Source organism: Haplochromis burtoni, unplaced genomic scaffold (assembly GCF_018398535.1).
Source record: "Haplochromis burtoni strain Fernald_Lab_line unplaced genomic scaffold, NCSU_Asbu1 Contig_79, whole genome shotgun sequence".
Lineage (NCBI taxonomy): Eukaryota > Metazoa > Chordata > Actinopteri > Cichliformes > Cichlidae > Haplochromis > Haplochromis burtoni.
This window is the reverse complement of record NW_024582440.1, coordinates 1,153,518-1,173,542: the sequence shown is the minus strand read 5'-3', so window position 1 is coordinate 1,173,542 and position 20,025 is coordinate 1,153,518. Positions and strand designations below refer to the sequence as shown.

General features: G+C 38.1%; 2 protein-coding genes across 2 annotated transcripts in view; both read right to left on the bottom strand.

Moving 5' to 3' along the window:
* Positions 1–3,586, bottom strand: part of adipor1a (adiponectin receptor 1a) — a 7,234-nt gene extending 3,648 nt beyond the window's left edge. The window contains exons 1-5 of the mRNA XM_005924774.2: positions 3,471–3,586; positions 1,433–1,648; positions 1,238–1,351; positions 611–782; positions 318–504 (exon numbers count right to left, since the gene is read on the bottom strand). Of these exons, the coding sequence (XP_005924836.1) occupies positions 318–504; positions 611–782; positions 1,238–1,351; positions 1,433–1,579 (620 nt within the window). The 5' untranslated portion in view covers positions 1,580–1,648; positions 3,471–3,586. The remainder of the gene's footprint in view (positions 1–317; positions 505–610; positions 783–1,237; positions 1,352–1,432; positions 1,649–3,470) is intronic.
* Positions 3,587–4,195: 609 nt separating this feature from the next.
* On the bottom strand, positions 4,196–19,194 carry inavab (innate immunity activator b). The gene is made up of 10 exons (XM_014334370.2): positions 19,095–19,194; positions 16,715–16,792; positions 12,175–12,308; positions 10,108–10,230; positions 9,789–10,020; positions 9,648–9,701; positions 9,115–9,415; positions 8,303–8,458; positions 7,437–8,136; positions 4,196–7,134 (listed from the first exon to the last, which is right to left on the bottom strand). Exons 2-10 carry the CDS (start codon positions 16,767–16,769, stop codon positions 7,042–7,044), a joined length of 1,848 nt encoding a protein of 615 aa, XP_014189856.1. The 5' UTR covers positions 16,770–16,792; positions 19,095–19,194; the 3' UTR covers positions 4,196–7,041.
* Between the last annotated feature and the right edge of the window lie 831 nt (positions 19,195–20,025).

Genomic DNA, 20,025 nt, shown 5'->3' with positions numbered 1-20,025 from the left:
TGTGTGTGTGTGTGTGTGTGTGTGTGTGTGTGTGTATATATATATATATCAGTTAAACATCCAAACAGAAACATGTTTTAAAATAAATACTAAAGTCACTTGATGATTAAACAAAAACTATAGAGGATTTAGCATAGCGTTATAAATATTTAATCAATATTACACAACACTCAAGGCGACAAGTACGAGTTGCATGTGTGATTTGAAGATGCGACTGAACTTTAGCAGCCTCCATAAACAAATGAAATTTTATTTAGTCTGACAGAAATTAATCGTTCATGATGTGCAAAGCACCGTTTGACAGTGTGAGGCCTTACTTGGAGAATGTGCGAGACACTTTCTCAGAGTGGCAGTAGACCGTATGAAAAAGCCAGGAGAAGCTGAGGCAAAGCACAGCACCCAGGAAGAACATCCCAAACACAACCTTCTCTTGCAGTGGGGCCATAAAATACATGTTGGGCCGCAGCATGGTTAATGTGCCCAGACACAGGAATAAGATCAGCCCTGAGAAAGACAAAACAGGCGGGAAATATGCAGAATGACTCAGATGAAAATATTTTTGACCATAATGAAAATTTTTATCTGCTGCTAATCAGTTTGTAACGCTCACCTAACAGGTGAGTCCAGATGTTTCCTGTTTCAGTGTGAATTCTGAAGATGCTTCCGAAACAGGCCCGGAAGGATGGCATGGGTGGTCGATGTCCGTGCAGGAGGTAATCATTGTCCTTCAGCCACTCTGGCAGGACATGAAAAGGGATTACTCTCCAGCGCCCCTCCCAGACCTGAAAAACAAGAATAACTTTTGCTCAGAGAGGCATAAATTCTGAGTTTATTGTGAGGGTCTTCAAATAAAACACACAGAAAAATGAAAAACAATACAGGAGTTATATTCAGCATGTTAAAGATTGTGTATGAATTAAAAACAAAAAAACAAAAACCAAATATGGAAACATGTCTGAGAGTTTGAAGGCAAAATTAAACAGACCAATATTATTAAAAAAAAACAACTCTGTAAATGTGTTGTTACAGAACTGTGACCTAGATATGAAAGACATTTTTCAGTACAAAAAAAGAAGTGCTCATCATTGCTCTTGTGTGGACTACTTACTTAATAAATCACAAGAAACTGTGTTCATTAAGAACACTGACATATTCTTAATAAGCCAATTCATTAGTCTTTTTCCCTCAACGAGTTCTGTTTAAGCATTAAAAGACAATTTTGGTTTTTTTGTTTTACCTTATGTACAAACTCCTCCATCTTCTCCATAGCATGGTGAGCCTGTAGCGGTAAGGTCAGAACCTCACCCACCTCATCATCCTCCTCTTCCTCATCAGCAAGCATTGCGGCTCCCTTTAAAGAGGTTATGACACTACTGAAGTTACAGAGAAATAACAGCTTCTTTCTTTGTTGCTTATTCTGAAACAGTCCTACCTCAGGATGGACACTTTTGGATACTCCCTGCCGCGCCCCTCCCTCTTCCAGCAATGGCCCCAGCTCCATCAGCTCAACATCTGGGACCTGGCAGTCCTCAGAGATCCGGCAGTCTGCATCACTGGCAGACCCGTTTCGGCCTGACATAGGGAGACTGCCTGATGATCCACTCACAGTCGATGTATTCTGCTTCAGATGGTATACTTGAATTTCCTCCTGGGGGGCACCAGAATTGCAATCAGCTTTACAATCTAAGTATGTCAACACCTTCATGTAGTCTGACTCCAGTTCTCTTCAGTCCTCGAAACACTCAGTGATTAAAACTACACAACTAAAGACTGCAACAAAAATAATAAACTAATAAAAGAAAAGTAAAAACAACCACAATTAAATAACGAATATCTATGATAAGACTGATATTACGTTATCTACAGACAAAAATGCCTCACAATGCAAATGAGCTAGAATTAATTATGAGATGATAACTGTGGAGGCAAGAGGCCAACAGTATTATTGGCTGATATCTCTGTTGTACAGGATAAAAGACTCATTTCGAAGCACCCAGAGCACAACCGGAAGAAATAAAAATGAACTGCTTTGTCCACGACTTGAATTCGGAATATTTAAAAGAACTAAACAAAGAAAATCAGGATATGTTGTGTTTTGTATTTAGAACGTGACAAGTATGTCAACTAATATGGAGCTCTAGACCAGGGATGTCACCTAAAACCTGGTCTGAAAGGGGATCAGCTTTAAGTAACTGAGAACACAAAAGCAGAGCCTGCCAGTAAGGAGAAAAGAGGTGACTGACTTTAACCTACATATTTAAATAAGCAGCATTTGAATGTAACATGTTAAGTTTACATTTATCAAATGAAGGGTATATCCTATGAACGCTGACTCTGATGTTAAACACTTTTTTTTTGTGCCTGCAGTAAAATAAAGCCATCAGTCCAATTTGCTTCAATTGACCTCATTTGTAAGTGAAGTTTCTGTTTCCATGTTACTGTGTCACTATTAGTAAGCTGCTATATTATATTACTATAAAACATTTAGTATAAATAGTCTGTATTGCCTTGCTTCAGGTTTATGCCTAACTGAGAATAAGCCTTTGTAGACAAACAAAGTGAACAATGAACGCAATCTGTCTGCGATGCCTTGTTTTTTTATTAAAGTTTAACGGTTATTTCTGCACTTCTGATAAACAAAATGTCCACTGTGCTTCAGGAAATGAGCCCCGCTTAACAAAACTGGTTAGAAAAAAATCACTTTATTACAGATAAATGCTGCTGATTTCCTACTTTCACTCTAAATGAAACCTCTTAAGAGGTTCTCAATAACTCATCTATGCCATAAACCCATCTACTTGTCATTTCATAGGGCTTCAACAGCTCAATAATTAGCACTCACGAAGCAATTAATACGTCTAGTACTTCTAAGAAAACAAAGGACATTAATGTGAGCTTCGCATGAAACCCGTGTGTTACTGACCAAAAAAATAACAACAAGGAAACAAAAGAAGTAGCTAAACTTGTTTAGCTGTACGTCTCCGGACAAGTACAGCACGACGGCAATTCTTATTTCAGACAGGATAACGATTTATGTAACCCTAATACTGACTGCACACATAACACATTTAACCATTTTACTGTTTAGCCCAGGCTCCCAGACGGATGTTGATTAACGTTAGCACAGCGTCAGACGAAACAGGGACCACAAAATGTAAACAACACCAAAATACAGAGGATTTGATACAAATTCTCAGTATCAGTACGCTTTCTTACACTTTTTAAAGAGTAAAGCATTAATTGTAACCTTCTCCGACAACGCTTATAATGAGCTGGTCTGAGGTGCTATAATATCAGGTTGCTAACGTTTCCTTTAAGCTAGCGCCGAGCTGTCGCTGAGGAGGGGACAATTTTCAGAGAATTAACTTAATAATAAAAGTATTTACGAATTCATCAGTCTGAAGTATTATCTAGAAGCTTTACTGTCCCAAGATTCTTTATGACAAGTTCATTTAAAGCAGAAAAGTTACCTGGCAGGGTAGCCTTCAAACCAGGAAGGTGAATTATTTACCGACGAGAAACACAATTCTTTCCGGAAGTTGAAATCTCTTTTGTAAGCCGAATCCAGTTCTCCTTCCAAAATAAAAGCATCCATTCGAATGTCGAGAACAAGTCAGACGTCTTCATGAAGTCAGAAAAGGTTTTTAAATTATTACTTTTAGTCAGTGCAATTCCAAAATGACTTAAACAATGTAAAAATATTGTTTTTAAATGTAAATGTTTACAAATGTAAAACAGACAATAGTGCAGACCCCCAGCCCATTACACAATAACTGGTAGGACTGATATGATACATAGGCGAAGGCGTAGTGTTGGAATCTTTGCATTGGCGATTTACATTTCTATAGATGTCTTGGGCATTTACCCAATACATCTGTAAATGATGTTCATCGACTTGTCGATATTTTTGCACAAAATAAGTCCTGATGTCTGCTGATGCGGTCTGCTGCCATAACAGTCAAGAAAATGTTTTTATATGCTCCTGTTGTTGCATATAGCTCTTTTATTGCAATTTTTTAATACTTGTCTACTTGTCTTTTTTAAAATCTAATTTTATCCCACGTCGTCCGTTGACAGTCACCAAACGTGATTTTGTTGCATTTTTTAAAAAAAAATTACAATAAATAATCTTAATCTTAAATCTAAATGATATCAAAATTAATTTACTATCGTGTATAACTATTACACTTTCGTTTCTTCTAATTAGCTTTTGTTTTGAGTTTAGCCATTTATTCGTTTCAGCAATAATTTAACTCTTTATAATTATTCCACTTTGGAAGGATTTTATTATTGTTTGTACAACACTTTTTGAAGCGTTGTGTCAAACACTAAATATAAGGACATTTCTGTATAATTTGTGTGTACAATATTGGTCAGTATCTATTTTTATTTCAATTAACCAAAATTGTAATTTTCAGTTATTGCATCTACAGTAGCAATTTAAAAATCCTAACGTTGCCTCGTTTACCAGTTATCATGTCCACAAATGTGGGTGTCCACGCCGCCTGCCAGGCGGTGATGATAATAACCCATCAGCCTTTTATGACAGAGGGATTAAAAGTAGACTTGTGCAGTTTTCTGGAAACACTAAGAATATACATGGTAATATTTTTTTTTTTACCATCTCAGATATAAAACACCTGCTGTTATGGGTAATGTCTCAAATATTAATGCAAAATTTTCTATTTACAGTTTATCAAATTGGGTTTCTCCCTTCAATGTTAATAATAATTAATGTTAATAGTAATTAATAGTAACTGGTATTCAGATCAATGCTTAACCTGTAAATATTAAAGTGTCCAAAAAGCAAAGAAAAACAAAAACATTCCACTCACATTAATGAGGATGTCTTTAATCATAAATGACTAAGTAGTGTGTTACTTCATCTCACACAGTTTTCTGTATTTGTGAAGTTTATATAAAAATTCTAGCATCAGCACATTTACTCTAAATGTAAAACCATCCCCAAAACACTTAACTTCATAATTAATATTTTGTTAGCTCCTCTTCTTATTTCTCAGTCATATTTTGTATGATCGTATGCCATCCTTGCTCTTTCAAAGGTAAATGGCACAAAAGGCACATGATCAGTTGTGTCCGAGGACGACCAGAGAGTGTGATAGTGAGCCAGCATCTTGAAAATTAATAATTCAAGCAACGATATGGCCATAATTGCGTACATTTACATCAATTTTTTTCTACCTTGACATGTCAGAATGTCTTCAGGAAGTATTTGTATTACAAAGATCCCGTCACAACACACAATATAAGCTAATTAAACTCAACAATACTCAAACAATAATCTTTATTTATCTCCACAGGGAAAACACTTTCACAGATTTCTTTTTAAAACAGCAACATAACACAATAACTCCACTTAAACTACTGTAAATGATAAATAAAAAAGACAGTAAAAAAAGAGACACAAAGGGTAACATGATTGTGGTCTGTTTTTCCTTTTTGTAAACTAGACACCTGATTTGTTTTGCAAACGCTGGTCCATATTTTATTTAATTTCAAGTCTGACTTTTCACAGGTCCAGTGGTGCAAATCACAATAAATTAAGATAAATAGATTACTGTGAGAGACCAGTCAGTGTGTATCTGTAGCTGAATTCGCTCTACATGACTCGGATTCTCAAATATCTATTATTTGAAGTTTGTTTGGTTGAGAGTGGTGGGCTTGGAGTGTTTGTGTCTACCTCAGTGTCAAACTATTACTGCTGCTAACAGAAAGGTTAGTGAGCTGCTCTCTCAGATGCAGGTAAAGGCACGGATGAAGTTCAAAACATTACAATTTGGCACACTAATAGCTGCCAAGCCTCAAGCCTCTGCTCAATTTGCCACCATCCCACATGGATGAGTTAGTGTCTAGTTTCAACTAGCTGATTAAGTCTGTTAGTTCAAGTCAAATGTTTCTGTAGCTGTGCCAGTTGTAACAAGTATAACATTGAGACAAATTTGCCTGCATAAGTATGTGATAAAGAGGTCAAACCTGGGATCTTGAAATAAAGCAGCACAAGTTCAGTAAAACTGTGACTTCATTAATCTCAGGCATCATGATAAAAAAAACAACAACAACAACAACCCAAACACACACTTAAAGGATGTGTTGCTAATTTACATTATTTTGACAGTAGACTCCTTTCCTTCATACAGGTAGAATGAAAATGAGTATATTAGTTTTCCAACTAGCAAACAGCAGAAACTTAGTTTCTCTGTCTGGGGGTACATTTCTCAAAATGATTAATTATTTGGTTTGTTTTAAGCTAGAGATAACCACATCTATGTTACATTAAGGCCGTGCTAACACGTGTATTTTCTTGTTTTAAATACATTTATACATCATGTCCACATTACTGCATTTAAGGCACCATAAAGCATTATTTTTTTAACCCTGTTTAATTCTGCATGTTATAGATGCAGGACGCAAATCCATTGTGTTTTAAAACAAAAACATGTTAGTGTGGATCTAAAGTACCTAAGATAGTTCAATACCAATCTGGCATTATCAATTCATCCCAGATTCATTTCTAATACAACTTTACATCTGACTACACTATGCACATTTTGGTAGCTGATTCTTTGTAGGATCTCATGTCATCTCTTCCTCCATTTTTCATTTTGTTTGATTGCTTCAGATGTGAAGGAATGATAAGAAACCTGCAAGGTTTAATCAATGGATTGACCTAAATTTAGCTGGCTGCTTCATTAATAGTAATTCACTGGCATTCAGATCAATGCTTAACCTATAAATATTAAAATGGCCAAAAAACAAAGAAAATCAAACAAACACTGCACTCACATTTCTGAGGATGTCTGATTTATGGTAACCTGGAAACTATAGTTAGTGCTGTGCCATGTAACATTGTTTTGTAAGACGCTCCAATTTTTTACTCCAGGATAACAAAAACTTTCATGAGAAGTCCTTTTAGAAATAAAAAATTCCTCTATATCAATTTTCTATCTCACTTTGGTATAATGGGAAAATATGCTGCCTTTACATTAACAGAGTTAAGTTTGGCATCCAAGTTTCTTCTCTTTATACTTGGCTGTAAAAGTGAGAGGCGTCCTCTCCAAACCAGCGGCCTTGAGCACCCTCTACAGCTCTGTGGAGAGTTCCTCTCTGAATAACCTGGAAATGATCAACAGAAAGAAAAGATGAACATGTTGAGACGTACGTACAGCAGTGAAAAGCAGCGTATTCTCCCTGTCGCAGCAACACAAAGTAATTGTTCACTTTCACTTCAAACAGCTGCCAGCATTGAAAAACTGAGACAGGTGAACAGTGTTACTGTGTCAGATCATCACAATGCAAACATTTTGTCTGTATCATATCAGCATTTACGTATTGTTCAATTTCTCACTTACTTATGACTCTATTAAAGAAAGCAGAATGAAATGCTTTGAAAACAAGAATAAGCTTAGCTCATTTACCTGCTCATGGTACTGCTGAGTTTGGTAGCAGGGCGACTCTCCGACAAACACGTTTTTCATCCGCACTGCTCCCTGTCTGTCAAGGGAACGAGACCTGGGTGCTCTTTGCTGACTGCGTCTGTGCCACGACTTTAGCTGTTCGTTCACTGCTTGTCGTGGGAGACCATTAGCGTGGCAGTGTGGATGGTCCCAATTTGCTGGCGGGGTGATTCTAATATCAGGAGCAAAAGGCCTCTGTACTCTCTGGTGAGGTACTGCAGTGTCTTTATACCTATAATCATATCTATTCGAGGAACAAGGAGCTTGCTGGGGGAAATAGCTCCGTGGCATATCCATCTCATTGTAGATCAGTTCTTCATTGTAATAGGCTTTTGGAATACCAGGACTGGGCTGCTGCCGGGGATTACGGTAAAAGCCAGCATGCGGGAAAGCTTGAGGTCCATAGCTGCCAACTGGGCTGGGGAGCAGGAATGCAGATGGAAATTGTTTGGGCAAATCACCGGTCAATTCCCGACACGGGGAGCTATTGTAAGAAGGAAACGAGTTTTCAGAGTTGCTGTCCTCAGAGCTAGCATGGCTTCTGTAGTTCAGTGTAGGAGATGGAGTCTCTGGTAAAGTTATTGAGTATTCGGTCAGCCGCCTCCTCGGGCCTCGGGGGCGACCGCGCTCCTTTTCAAATGCAGAGTCAGGAGAGGACAGCCTGTGCAAACCACAATAATTATAACAAACACAATAACAAAGCTACTTTGCAAAGAAACTGCGTGAGGCTTAAATAACTTTAACTATATTCTTAAATAATCCATTCTGTAAAGGAGCACCACACAGGGTGCAATTTCAACATGCAGATGTGTGTGAGGTATAGCTACCTGAGGGAGAGCTGTCTGTGCACTCGCATCTCTGGGGTGGAGGGTGTACTGTTTGACTGGGTGCGACTCAGCTTTAGATGGGAAAGTTGAACAGGCAGAGCCAACTGTGCTAAACAAGCTTCCAAGGGTGGCAAAGACTCAGGTTTGGCTGGGCTGCTGAACACACAACATAGGAGAGTAATTAATTAATATAACAATATATCTTATGAATGGTTAATGTGGGTACTACATGAAGGGTGGACAGTGTGGACATATACACGCACACACACTTTGATAAAAGCATTTTGACATGTCAAACATTGAGTGATTTAATACTGTGGCAAACAGCAATTGTTCCTTTTAGAAATGAAAACAAATAGAAGAATACACATTATCAGGGGCAGGAGTTTCTATATATAATTATGTAAAGAGTTACAGTTGGCTCTGCACACTGACTGCTGCAAAAACAAATGGCAGTATTGACATGTTCTATTTAATTCAGAGCATTAATGGTTGTAGTGAAAAAAAGGTTACTTTTTAAAAATGGCTTCTCTAAAGTAGATGAAGATGACCTGTTTTGAAGTAAAGGAATTTCTTACACTGTTAATGTGTTAATTAACAGTTTCCTTTTAGATTTTAGAAGTGAAAGGATGTTTTTTTGTTTTTTTAAATCTCATTTGGTCGTCGGGTTCTTTGGAAAAAATCCAACTGGATTCCTTCCAAAGAATCCAACGTTCGTTTACATAACATCACAAATCATAATTTGTGTTTCCAATTCCAATCCTCACAACTTGATAAACAGGAAAGGAGTTATAATGGATAGCCTGGGTTACCTCATCTTGACGGACGAGTGCGACTTCTTGCTCTTCTGGTAGGGCTGGTCAAGACTTGACTCGGTCCATGGGGAGTGCTCGATGGGAGGAAGGTCATACGCTGGCCTCGAGGTAAAGCTCAAGTCAACGCTTGGATGGGGAGAGTGACTCAGGTTCAGCTGCAGGGACTGCGGAGTCACACATGGAGAAATGTAGGCGCCATCCACGCAAGACTGCGTGGACAGAGGGAGCAGCTGGGGAGGATCTGTCTCTGCTGGATAAGGGAGTCCTGAAGAAGGCTGTGAAGACTGACTTGTGACTTCTAGGAAAAAACAGAACAAACCCCCCCCCCACAAATGATGCGCATGGTAAAGAATTTTGCATGGATAACATTTATTGTCACCACAGACTCTCTACCTTTGTGAATGACACTATTTAGGAAACATTTGAATTCTCGTGAAGTTTCTGTGGTTAATAAACTCTGTGAGGGATTTAAACCAAAGAAAATGAAAGAAGGAAAAAAGTGCTTTCAAAGAAATAAGCAAAAACCTTACCTTCATCTTGCACAACAGAATCAGATAGAGAGCTGTCATCAGATGTGCCAAGATCTAAAAACAAAACAAAACCGAAAGACACTCAGTATTAAAATTAAACATTTCTATGAAGAGCCGTTATGATTTGAATTGTCACCTTACCTTGTTGCGTAACACTGAGGGCAGGGAGTGGTGATGATCGGCCATGCTCCAGTCGAAGGCTGAAGGCCGTCTCTTGTAGATGCTCGAGTTTCTTCTCCTCTCTTTTGCACTGCTGCAGGCGGCTCTTCCTCACAGACTTGCTCAAGTTTTCCTCTTCACAGAGCTTCCGTGCAGCTTCATATATCTTCATCTGAAGCGCTAGAGAAGCGTCGACTGAACTCAATTTTGAATCCTGCAAAGGTTACGGCAGTTTAGCAGAGAGACAGACAACAACAAGAGGACACTATTCCATTGTGTAGTCTCCAAATTTGGCTTATACCTCTGCTCCTCGAGGGATTTTGAGTTCGTCAAGTTTAAACGCAGCTCCAACGCGGCGGTGAACCTGCGGGGCCTTCTCTCCTGGCTGCAGAGGATAATCTTCTGACAGCCGGCCCGTCAGCTCCTAAACAATATGTAACTAATTAAAATCCAAATGTCCCTAAAGCAACATCTCAGCATGAATGAAAGTTTATTTTTATAAGGATACACAGAAGCTTGGTTAAATGGTCAATCAAAACAAGGCTTCTTTTAAAAATCAACACCGATAAATCTCTTCAGTTTTGTTCCTGGCAGTTTTTTTCCCCCATTCAGTTTACTCAACCATCTCCATGTTGTAGTTCTGAAATGGTGTACAAGTATCTACCTCTTATCTCTTTACATGTTCAGACTTATAGGTGCAGAGACGTGGTTGCACAATTTTGCATTTGCAGAGATTTTCTTTCATAACACATTCTTTGGGTTTCACTTTCCCACTGTATTAAGTACCCATGTCTTCACTGAACCCAGAGAAAAGCAAAGCACTGTTTCCGATTTCATTAAAGATCAGACAAAAGAGGCTCGTACTTTGAGTTACTCAAAGTCAACCGCCTTTACAGACAGACAAAATCTCACGTGTAGCCAATGAGCTTACTTATTCTTTTGTCACCGAGTTCTGGGAGAGGTATCATGACTCTCATTAGTTCGCCTAGAGCATGTCCCAACAGGACTGCCTTGCCCAAGTGTCAGCAGGAAAGAATGATCTGGCCTGGGATTTTACCCCGGAGCACCCATGCACGTCATGAACATGCCTGAATCTGTGTGTCCAGTTGGGAAATTTCTAGATTTCATTTCATAGAAAAGAGAAAAGACTTAACATGAAAAATAACGACGTGAAAAAATAACGACGTGAAAAAAAGTCTCATGCTGGATCCAAACTGAGGCTGAAACTGCTTAAAAGTCTTTAACAGATATAATGCATTCATACACTACAGCCACATTACATGGACTGATTTCTCTCCACGGTCTATCTGAAAGGAAATGGGATAACAGAACAGGTACGATGGATAACGGAGATAACCTTGAAAATGCATTAGTTAGAATTGGTGTTGGCCTTATTCCTTTTAAATGGCCTAAAAGGAAAAGAGTGAATAGCTGAGATGACGTCTCAGTCTCACTGCGGCACTGAACTATTTTGAATGACTCACTTTTGAAATCGGCTAAAATTTCATATCTTTTCCTGTGATTTGAAAATTCTCTGTGATGGACTGGAGACCTGACCAGAGTGTACCAGATCTTGTTTATTTCACCTCACAAATAAACAAAACAAAAACAAAAAAACCAAACCTTTACTGTCATTCAATCACCTGGAACTTTTAGTTCACACTTTAATATTCTCCTGCCTTGATTATTGCAATTCACTTTTCAATTTTGCATCTCTCAGTCCTTCATAGATTATTTCCAACTGGTGCAAAATATAGCAGCTAGGCTGCTAACAAAAACTAGCTGTGATCCTCTAACCAGGGTCTCCTAACTGCCCGTCGCTCTGGTTTTAAAACCAGAGGTGATTGTTGATCAGTTCCAGCTCATCTGCAACCATGTATTAGATAAGTGATTAAAAAGGATGGAAGGGTTGATTTGGAAATGGAGCATGTAAAAACTGCAACCTATGACTGTCCTGTGATTTCGCATTAGCGTCCCATCCTCAGTCACTTTGCATTCATACATATTTGTGCATCCACTTGTTCTACCAATATTGTCATTAAACAAACACAAAATGTCCCTCCTGCAGGTCACTTAACACGAAAACATAACAAGAAAACTGCCCCACCACTTTAATCCTTCATAAATGGAGGGTGAATCATCTGCAGTGTGCTTCCAGTGTGAGCAAAAGCTCTACTTGTGACAGCTTGCTTAATTTCCTAACAATTGTCTTTACTTTGTGTAGATCTACTTAAACCATTAAGACTTTAATGAAGAGATGAATTAGATGTGACTCATTTGTTCTGTGACATGTTTCATTGTGATATGCAGCCTCGCCAGGTTTTAAACGGTTGATCTGTGGATGACCAGTGGAGTAAGCGTTACTTACAGCTTCTCGGATGCACAGTTTCCTCAGCTCATGTATGCACATCTCTAACTTCTCTTGGAGCTCCTGGTGTTTGATCTTTATGGCCCGTGTGTGTGTGGTCACATCCTTTGTGTGGGTTGTTGGGCTGTCAGACCCTGCAATAGCAAAGGAGCATATGAACAAATCTGAGATGATGTGACATTCATGTATTTCTTTATTTAAATACATAATAAATACAAAATATATTATATTTGATGCATGTGTTTTTGGGACCTCAGCATCATCGATGTGATTTTTCCCCCCAGAAAAATCTGAGATATATTTAATTTCTTTTTTTTTTTTTTTTAGAAAAATGTGTTAAAAGGTTCAATAAACACTCCACTTTCAAAGAAAAATAATTTTCTGTCAGTTACTTGATGGTTAAGACTTTACAAGGTAAAGCAAAAGCAAAAATCTCCAATGACACTTAAATCCAAAAGAAAAAAAAAGTAATTAAAAGCACCTGTGACAACTGTAACTTAAGCAGAAACTCAGTGATGATTGTCATTGTGTATCAGCAAGATGACAGAAACACTACCAAGAACACCAGAGAAAAATTAGATTTGAAATTTTAGACCGAGATTTGAAATCTTAACAGCGGTTACACAACATGTACAATAATTACACACATATGCAGGGAGAGGAATAGTAAACTTCAGAGCTAAAGAAACATCTAAGCATGCTACTGTCCAACTCCAATGGAGGTCAAACAGGGACAGCCATAAGATTCACAGCCTGATGAGTCAGCCTCCAACTTTTAAAACATCTTGAATTTAATTTCATAAAATGTGGTGGGCCTGTGACCCCAAAACGGAATAACAGCAGAAAATGAATGGATGGATGGATGGATGGCTAAAGAACTCAAATAAACCTGTCCAAATAAACTAAAGGAAAATAGATGAAAAGCAGTGAATCCTCTAAAACACACAATATTTAATTATCTTCACCTGATATTTGACATCACTCATGAAGGTAAATACAAAAAACAGTCAGCTCTTCTTAAAGATACCAAAGCACATACACGTTGCTGGTTCATTGGCTGAACCATGATAAATTTGATTCGATTTCAAAGAAGAGTCCTGCAACAACTCCCGCCTTTGTGAAGCTTAGCATGCTCAGTTTCTGTTGACATTGTGTTGCAGATGTGTGGTTTCAGCACCATCCTCATTTTGCTTCTGAAATGTGTTGTGCTAAAGTGACAACTCTGTGTGCACAAAAATGCCTGGATCTTAAAAGAAATTCACCACAAAAACAAGAAACTGATTAAAGACACTAAAAATCATTCAATGTCATACTTACAGAGAAGTCAGACTACTATGGAGATACAAATTCAATTGTACTCACATATTTTATCTGTACTGTGCCGTTTAAATCTAGTTTTTTTCCTGGTGTGTATATAAAAGGGTTGTTTATGATGTATACTTTTATGTCTGTAAATCTATTCAGTCATATCATTGAAGCAGATTAACAATGGAGGCCACTGAAACTAAAAGCAACAATAACAGTGGACAGAAGAACGAATCCTTTGTTTTATCTGCTGTTTTAATTAGTAACACTGAAGAAAAATAACCGTCAGCTTCTCTGTAACTATAAACAACGCGAGCGTTCGACTGGTGCTGTCTGTAGCCTTGGTGACTAATGCCATTAGGTCTCCGGCTTATGGGAGTGGTTTCAGGCACCATCCATTAAGCACCACATACCTTCAGAGATTATTAACAGAATCCCTGCAGGTACTGACAAACATATGAGGCGCGACAGGAGAAAAAAAAAGAAAAAAGAGTGACAGCAGTACAATAGGCTGAGAAATTCCTCTTCCTCACAGTCATAATCACCCTATTCTTTCTGGTGTGACATTTTTTCATTGTATAGAACAAAGATCATGCGGCTCAATTAGGGCGTGAGGAATTTCAGAGGGGCCACAGCAAATCAGCAGAAACTAATGTGTGTGCAAAAACAAAACAGCTAATGTTTGCCGTTAATTATATGATACTGTGAGGAAGATAACTAAAGTGGAGAGGCAACTTTACTGACACCCTGAAGTAAACTGTGGCAATCCTCCCCCCAAAAATGACAGAATACAAAGACCCGCATGTTTACCAGGGCTGAACTTAAAATGCCCAGTTGCGCCTTTGGGCAGGCAAATTGTTTAACCTCTTCCACCCTGCATTTGTGACCAACAAGCAACTCGCCCTGCTCTGCTATGATCAGTATGTGCGCTGCATTGTTGGACTTCATTCCTACTGCACCAAATTCATGAAAGCTGTAGCTGGATATTTATTAAAGTTGTTCAATAACAAAAATGTCTATTTACTCACTGTTACAAGATATTATTAGATCTTGACAAGTGAAAATGTTTTTACATCTCATTATGTCCTCCTAAGGGGCATTACTCATATTTCAAAACTCACAAAGTTGTTTGAATTGACCCTAAAGTTATGGAACTGTAACAACTGAAATAAGATGCTTTCATGTGTAAATAAAACAAAAAAGTGGTTATAGAGTTAGGCAGACATAACCTCTTTTAGCTATTTCTCATCTCTGTTTACATCTCTGAATACAATGGCTACTACAAGCATACCGTCCAAATTTCTGACCCAAGTGTCAGCAGCGGTTGCATTGCGTAGGTTGTAGGCAGCAAAAGGTTTCCATGAATGGGAAGAATGAAAACTATGGTCTCTGCTGCACTGATTTCATCCTGTTGTTTGTTTAACTTGGTAGATAACATCTACCTGACCTTGAATGGGAAGGAATGACTTCTTAAAAGTGAAAAGTTAGTGGAGATTATTTTATCGAGAACATAACTGATTTTTCTGCTACCAGGGTTTAACTCCATGTTTGGGTGAATTCTGTTATTTTCTAAAAGGATACTGTTTTGCTAAGTCAGCAGTGATCTCAAGAAATCATCGACACTGTTGCTTAAAAATACAATATACTTTAGGTTTTACTAAGAGTGACTTGAAAGTATGTGCTGTGATAAATTTATCTGGTTTGATGTGTTTGCTCAGTTTCAGCACTCGTTTACGGCAAAAGCAAGGCTTTACTGGGAAAAATGACTTTATGCTTTACAGGTCAGATGTGGGTTTCAATGCCGAAATAGTCTATTACCATTTTAATAATTGACACACTGCATGGGAAAAACCAAGCAAAGACGCAGATGAGAATCATTGCAATGATGCAATCAAGAACAACCGTACTTTCCAGTAGTTACAGTGTTGATCTTATTTTAACTGTCTGCAATACAGGGTGTATCAAAAGAATCTTCCGAAGTGCTTTAATTCTGCATCCGTTCACTGGTAATGATCGAAACACACCGTTAAAAAGAGGGGATTCATGGAGTTTGCATGGACATAGATTGACATAGATCCTGACCTTGTATGTCAAACAAAGTTTACTCCATCTTACTGCAAAGGTCCATTACCTTTGAAATCAGATGATTCTTTTTGCATTTCTCAATACCCCCCCCCGCCAAAAAAAAAAGTAGTTTACTGCCGTATAAATTGCAAACGAAGCACTCTTGTGTTACAGGTCCTCGCCCAGCAAACTGGACATGAGGGGAACATCAGTGCTCAGTGTAGTCACACACATGTAGGAGTACGACCTGACTAGTTCATAGGTGTCAAACTCTGGCCCGCGGGCCAAATTTGGCCCGCAGCCTAATTACATTTGGCCCGCGAAGCCAAACCAAATTACTATCAGAGCTGGCCTACTGGTATTATACAGCTAATATATATATTGTTTAGTATTAAGCTTTGCTTGTTCCATATTCAGTTTTTCAGCAAAACGTGTTTGAGTCCATAAGAAAAGATTCATTCTTATATCTGGAGGAATAAATATATTTCAATAAATATTAACGTTAGCCCGCGACTTTGTTCCAGTTTTGAGTTTTGGCCCACTGTGTATTTGAGTTTGACACCCCTGGACTAGTTAGTCAGTTAGTGAGGCCGATGACTTTTCAGTCTTCAGCCTGTGGAAATAAAGCTGTGTGGATTGTAATTGACTGATAGTTTTGTATATTTTTAAGTATTCGCATTGTTACTAAGCCACAATATTTCAAAGAATGGACACGGTTTGACATCTTCAAGTAAAAAAAAAAAAAAACCAAGTGAAAAACTAAAAGACAACAAAGAGTCATTACTGAAATTAGTTTCTTTGCATGTTAGTATAAATGTTTTGAAATGCGAGGAAACAAAAAAAAAAAAGGTGAAGAAATTAAAAGTGGTCTTTCAGCTTTTTCATGCTGAGTTACAACTGTCATCTCTGTCTAGCACTTAACTCTACTTCCTACTTTCACATTAATGAAAGCATTTGAGGTTGTTAAAGTTGCCCAGTTTGTTCCTCCTGCCTGTAGCTGTTCTATACTGACACAGACTCAGGGGAACAGTTTGAAATCTCACCTCTATATCAAATGTAATGATCATATTGCAGTGTGCAATGATTAGAGTGCATAGTTTTTTTTACTAAGCGTGCTATGACATTTAAAAATAAATAAATGCTGAAACACTGATTTTTTGTTTGTTTTTACCTGAATGAAGAATGATGCCGCTGTCAGTGTCGCTGATCTCCCCGTTCCCCTCCATGTCAGTAGATGGTCTTCCTGTTCCTGTTCTTCAGTGGAGGCAAAAGATAATGTCACATACCATGTCCTTCTGTTACGCAAGTAAGAATTTCATTTTCATTTAATTTAAAGTGACAGCCTCTTTTTTTCTTTTTCTTTTTAGTGTCATAGCCCTGAATTGGACAAGGCAAGTGTTGGCAAATTTGATACAGAATTTGGGAGTTTATTCACAAAGCCTGCGACCTAAGATAATCCAACAGCAAGGAGAAAAAACTGAGAATAATCCTAAATAACTAGACATTATGCTTCAAATAAAACCAATAGCGTAATTAAAAACAAACAAACAAAAAAACTAAAACCAAGGAAAACATCACTAACACACAAGCTTCGCAAAGACTGCCCATTACGTAATCTGTGACCTGTTACTTAAGTGATTCAGGTGTGACTTGCCTCTTTGAACTCTTAGACAGGTGTAGTCACAGTCTTCCACAGCACACGTTTGTGTAGCATGAGTACACATACGTGTTGTAAAGTCTAGGGTGCTTCCTGTGACGGCCTGTTTGTTAAGCTCTGATGTCATGATTGCCACTAACTCACTCCGTGTCATAGCTGGCTCACAATGCATGAGTTATAAATCCATCTGGTGGCAAATAAAAACTGGGAAGTTTAATAATTAACTGAGTGAACAGAGGAATGCCACTGTGGTTGCATTCCAGCACACAGGCTTGGTTAACTTCAGCTAAGACTAGAAAGCAAAGGAACAACTACCCAAGGTAAAGTCACCTATGTCATACAAGAACCAGTTTAATGTTAGTCGATCTATTGGGTAAACACCAGGAAACATGCAGAGATCTTCAAAAATAATTAAATAAAAAGTATCCCATTATCTTATCCTATTCTAAAAATGACATAACCATGACATACATCCACAAACCTGTGACTGTTACCTCCACACCTCTGAATCACAGATAACTGCCAGGTGTTTTTGCACAGTTACAGCAAAACAGTAAAAAGCCACCATCACTGAGCACTGACATCTCAAACCAAGCAATTAAAATAAATAAATAAATAGACGCAGCCACACATCTTTGGCAGATACACCGACACAATCTTTAAAATCCATAGGTCAGGAGTGCCACCAAATTTCATGCGACTGTCTGGACCAACATAATCATACACAGTACACAACAGTTTTTTGTTTTTAACTACACTTGCATACTGTTAAAGTACATGCAAGTCAAAATGATAAATAAACCCACTTCTAATTGGGCCTCAAAACAGACCCCTTACTGGGAAGAAGATTTGCCAAGGATATCTCCATAATCCTAACACTGATTTAGCTGTTTGACTAATAAACAACGCTGCACAGCAGCAGGAACAGCTCGTTACAACCCTGAGAGAAGTGAACGAGACTAAAGCGATGTGTCACAATCTTATCAGTTTCTAGCCCAGAGATAACCAAGGAGGGAGCAACGAACACAGCATTCTCATTTTATACACATTAATGGTCCAAATCTGTGGAAATGGACTTAAATGATGCAGCAAAACTTTAAGATTTATAGCAAAGTATGCCAAAGACGCCCCTTTCAGAACCACTGGACTGATCAATCAATGTTCTTTCAATGAAGCCTTAACAGCCACCACTAATTCTATTAGCCCAAATAATGTCAGTACAAACAATTCAGTTACTGAAACAATTAGTCTGCTTTATTCTGAGACATTTTAATCAACGGTATGATTATTCAAGGTTGATTTTCATTTCCAACAATACACCAAAGCATATCCTTTACATTAAAATCTGAGGAGTCCAGTTATATGCCTTGGAGCATTTTTGAGTTTTCCGTTTCCCACTTGGCAAGTTGAAGTCAAGTTAAAATCCCCAGGAAATAATCTGCACTCATCTATCCTCCACGCATGGATGAAGTTACATTCTCAGTTGCAAGCGAACTGAAACTTGTCAAGTGTTTACAGGTAGGCATTTGGTTTGGTGTGATTTACCTGCCGGTAAAACATATTTTTCTTGTTTGTAATATTTTTTGAACAACTTTACATCCTTGAGGACAACTAATTAACAGTTTCAGTAAAAGAATTTCATTGTGTATAAGCATTCACATTAATAGTACAATTACAGATATTCTACATTAATCCAAGTTAACGCACATGGACGTTTGTAGGTTTTATGAAGAATGTCATTAGGACAAAAAAAACAAAAAACAAACAAACTTACTTTACTTCATGGAAAACTCAAAAATCCAACCAGTGAAAAGTGTCCAACAGAATTCCCAACCTGAACGGAGATACACAAAACCTGAGCCGCACAGAATCTGGGCAGGAGCGAGAGACTCACCGCTAAGAAAGCGCTGCTTGCTGAAGAGGTGTGGCCTCGGACAGCGAGGGCTGAACACTTGAGATGGTATCACATAACTCGACTCCTGTGTGAGCTTGAAACTGTGTCAACAACAATGACCAACACACCGAGAAATTACAAGTCACTTCATGCTCTTATCAGTCCACGTACAGATGGGTGGGGCCATCTTTGACTGAAACGTGCGTCTCATGACAAATGCAATATCGATTGGCCCCCTGACAATAACACTTTAATTCATTGATAAACAAATTGTTAAAAAATAAAAAAAATAGACGGTAGACTTTTTTTGTTATTAGCCAAAACAAAAAAGCAAAAACATACTATTTTCATGCTCAAAAAATTGCAAATTTCTGTTCTCACATTTTATAGACCAAAAGATTAATTAGCACCAAAGTCATTCAAGAGATTAATCACGAGCTCATTATTTATTAGTAAGTTTATCCTTATCAGCAGCCAGATTGCAGCAGTCAAAGATCCTGGTTCACTGTGATTTGTTTAAGGGCTGGAAATTTGTTTGTGGGACAGAGCTCATATCTGGTTTAAATGACTCTATGACTTCATAACTGCATTTAAATGACTCGCTCACAGAGTTGGGCTCCTATTTTCTCACTATGATCATTATAAACTATTCCTAATAACTGTGAGAGTTTGAGGTAGTACAGACCAAAGATGAGAACACCAGAGTCAGTGCATGTTTACTGCCATCTCCTGGTTGATTAAAAGCAGAGAAAAAACAACAACACGCAATCATGAATTTAAAACTTTACTAGCATAGATTTTTGTGTGTCCCCTTAAACTTCCCCCACCTGTCTACCTACTTCCGGTCTACCCATACAGAGGCTTTTTTGCATCCACTTCTTTCTTCCTGCACTGAAAAGAGGGAAACAAATGGTACTGGCATAGTTCACGT

Coding starts and splice junctions, on each gene's coding strand:
- inavab (XM_014334370.2), bottom strand. CDS start 16,769: ATGGAGGGGAACGGGGAGATCAGCGACACTGACAGCGGCATCATTCTT. Junction 12,309..16,714: donor CGGCATCATTCTTCATTCAG/GTAAAAACAAAC, acceptor TTGCTATTGCAG/GGTCTGACAGCCCAACAACC. Junction 9,702..9,788: donor CCTCAGTGTTACGCAACAAG/GTAAGGTGACAA, acceptor TTTTGTTTTTAG/ATCTTGGCACATCTGATGAC.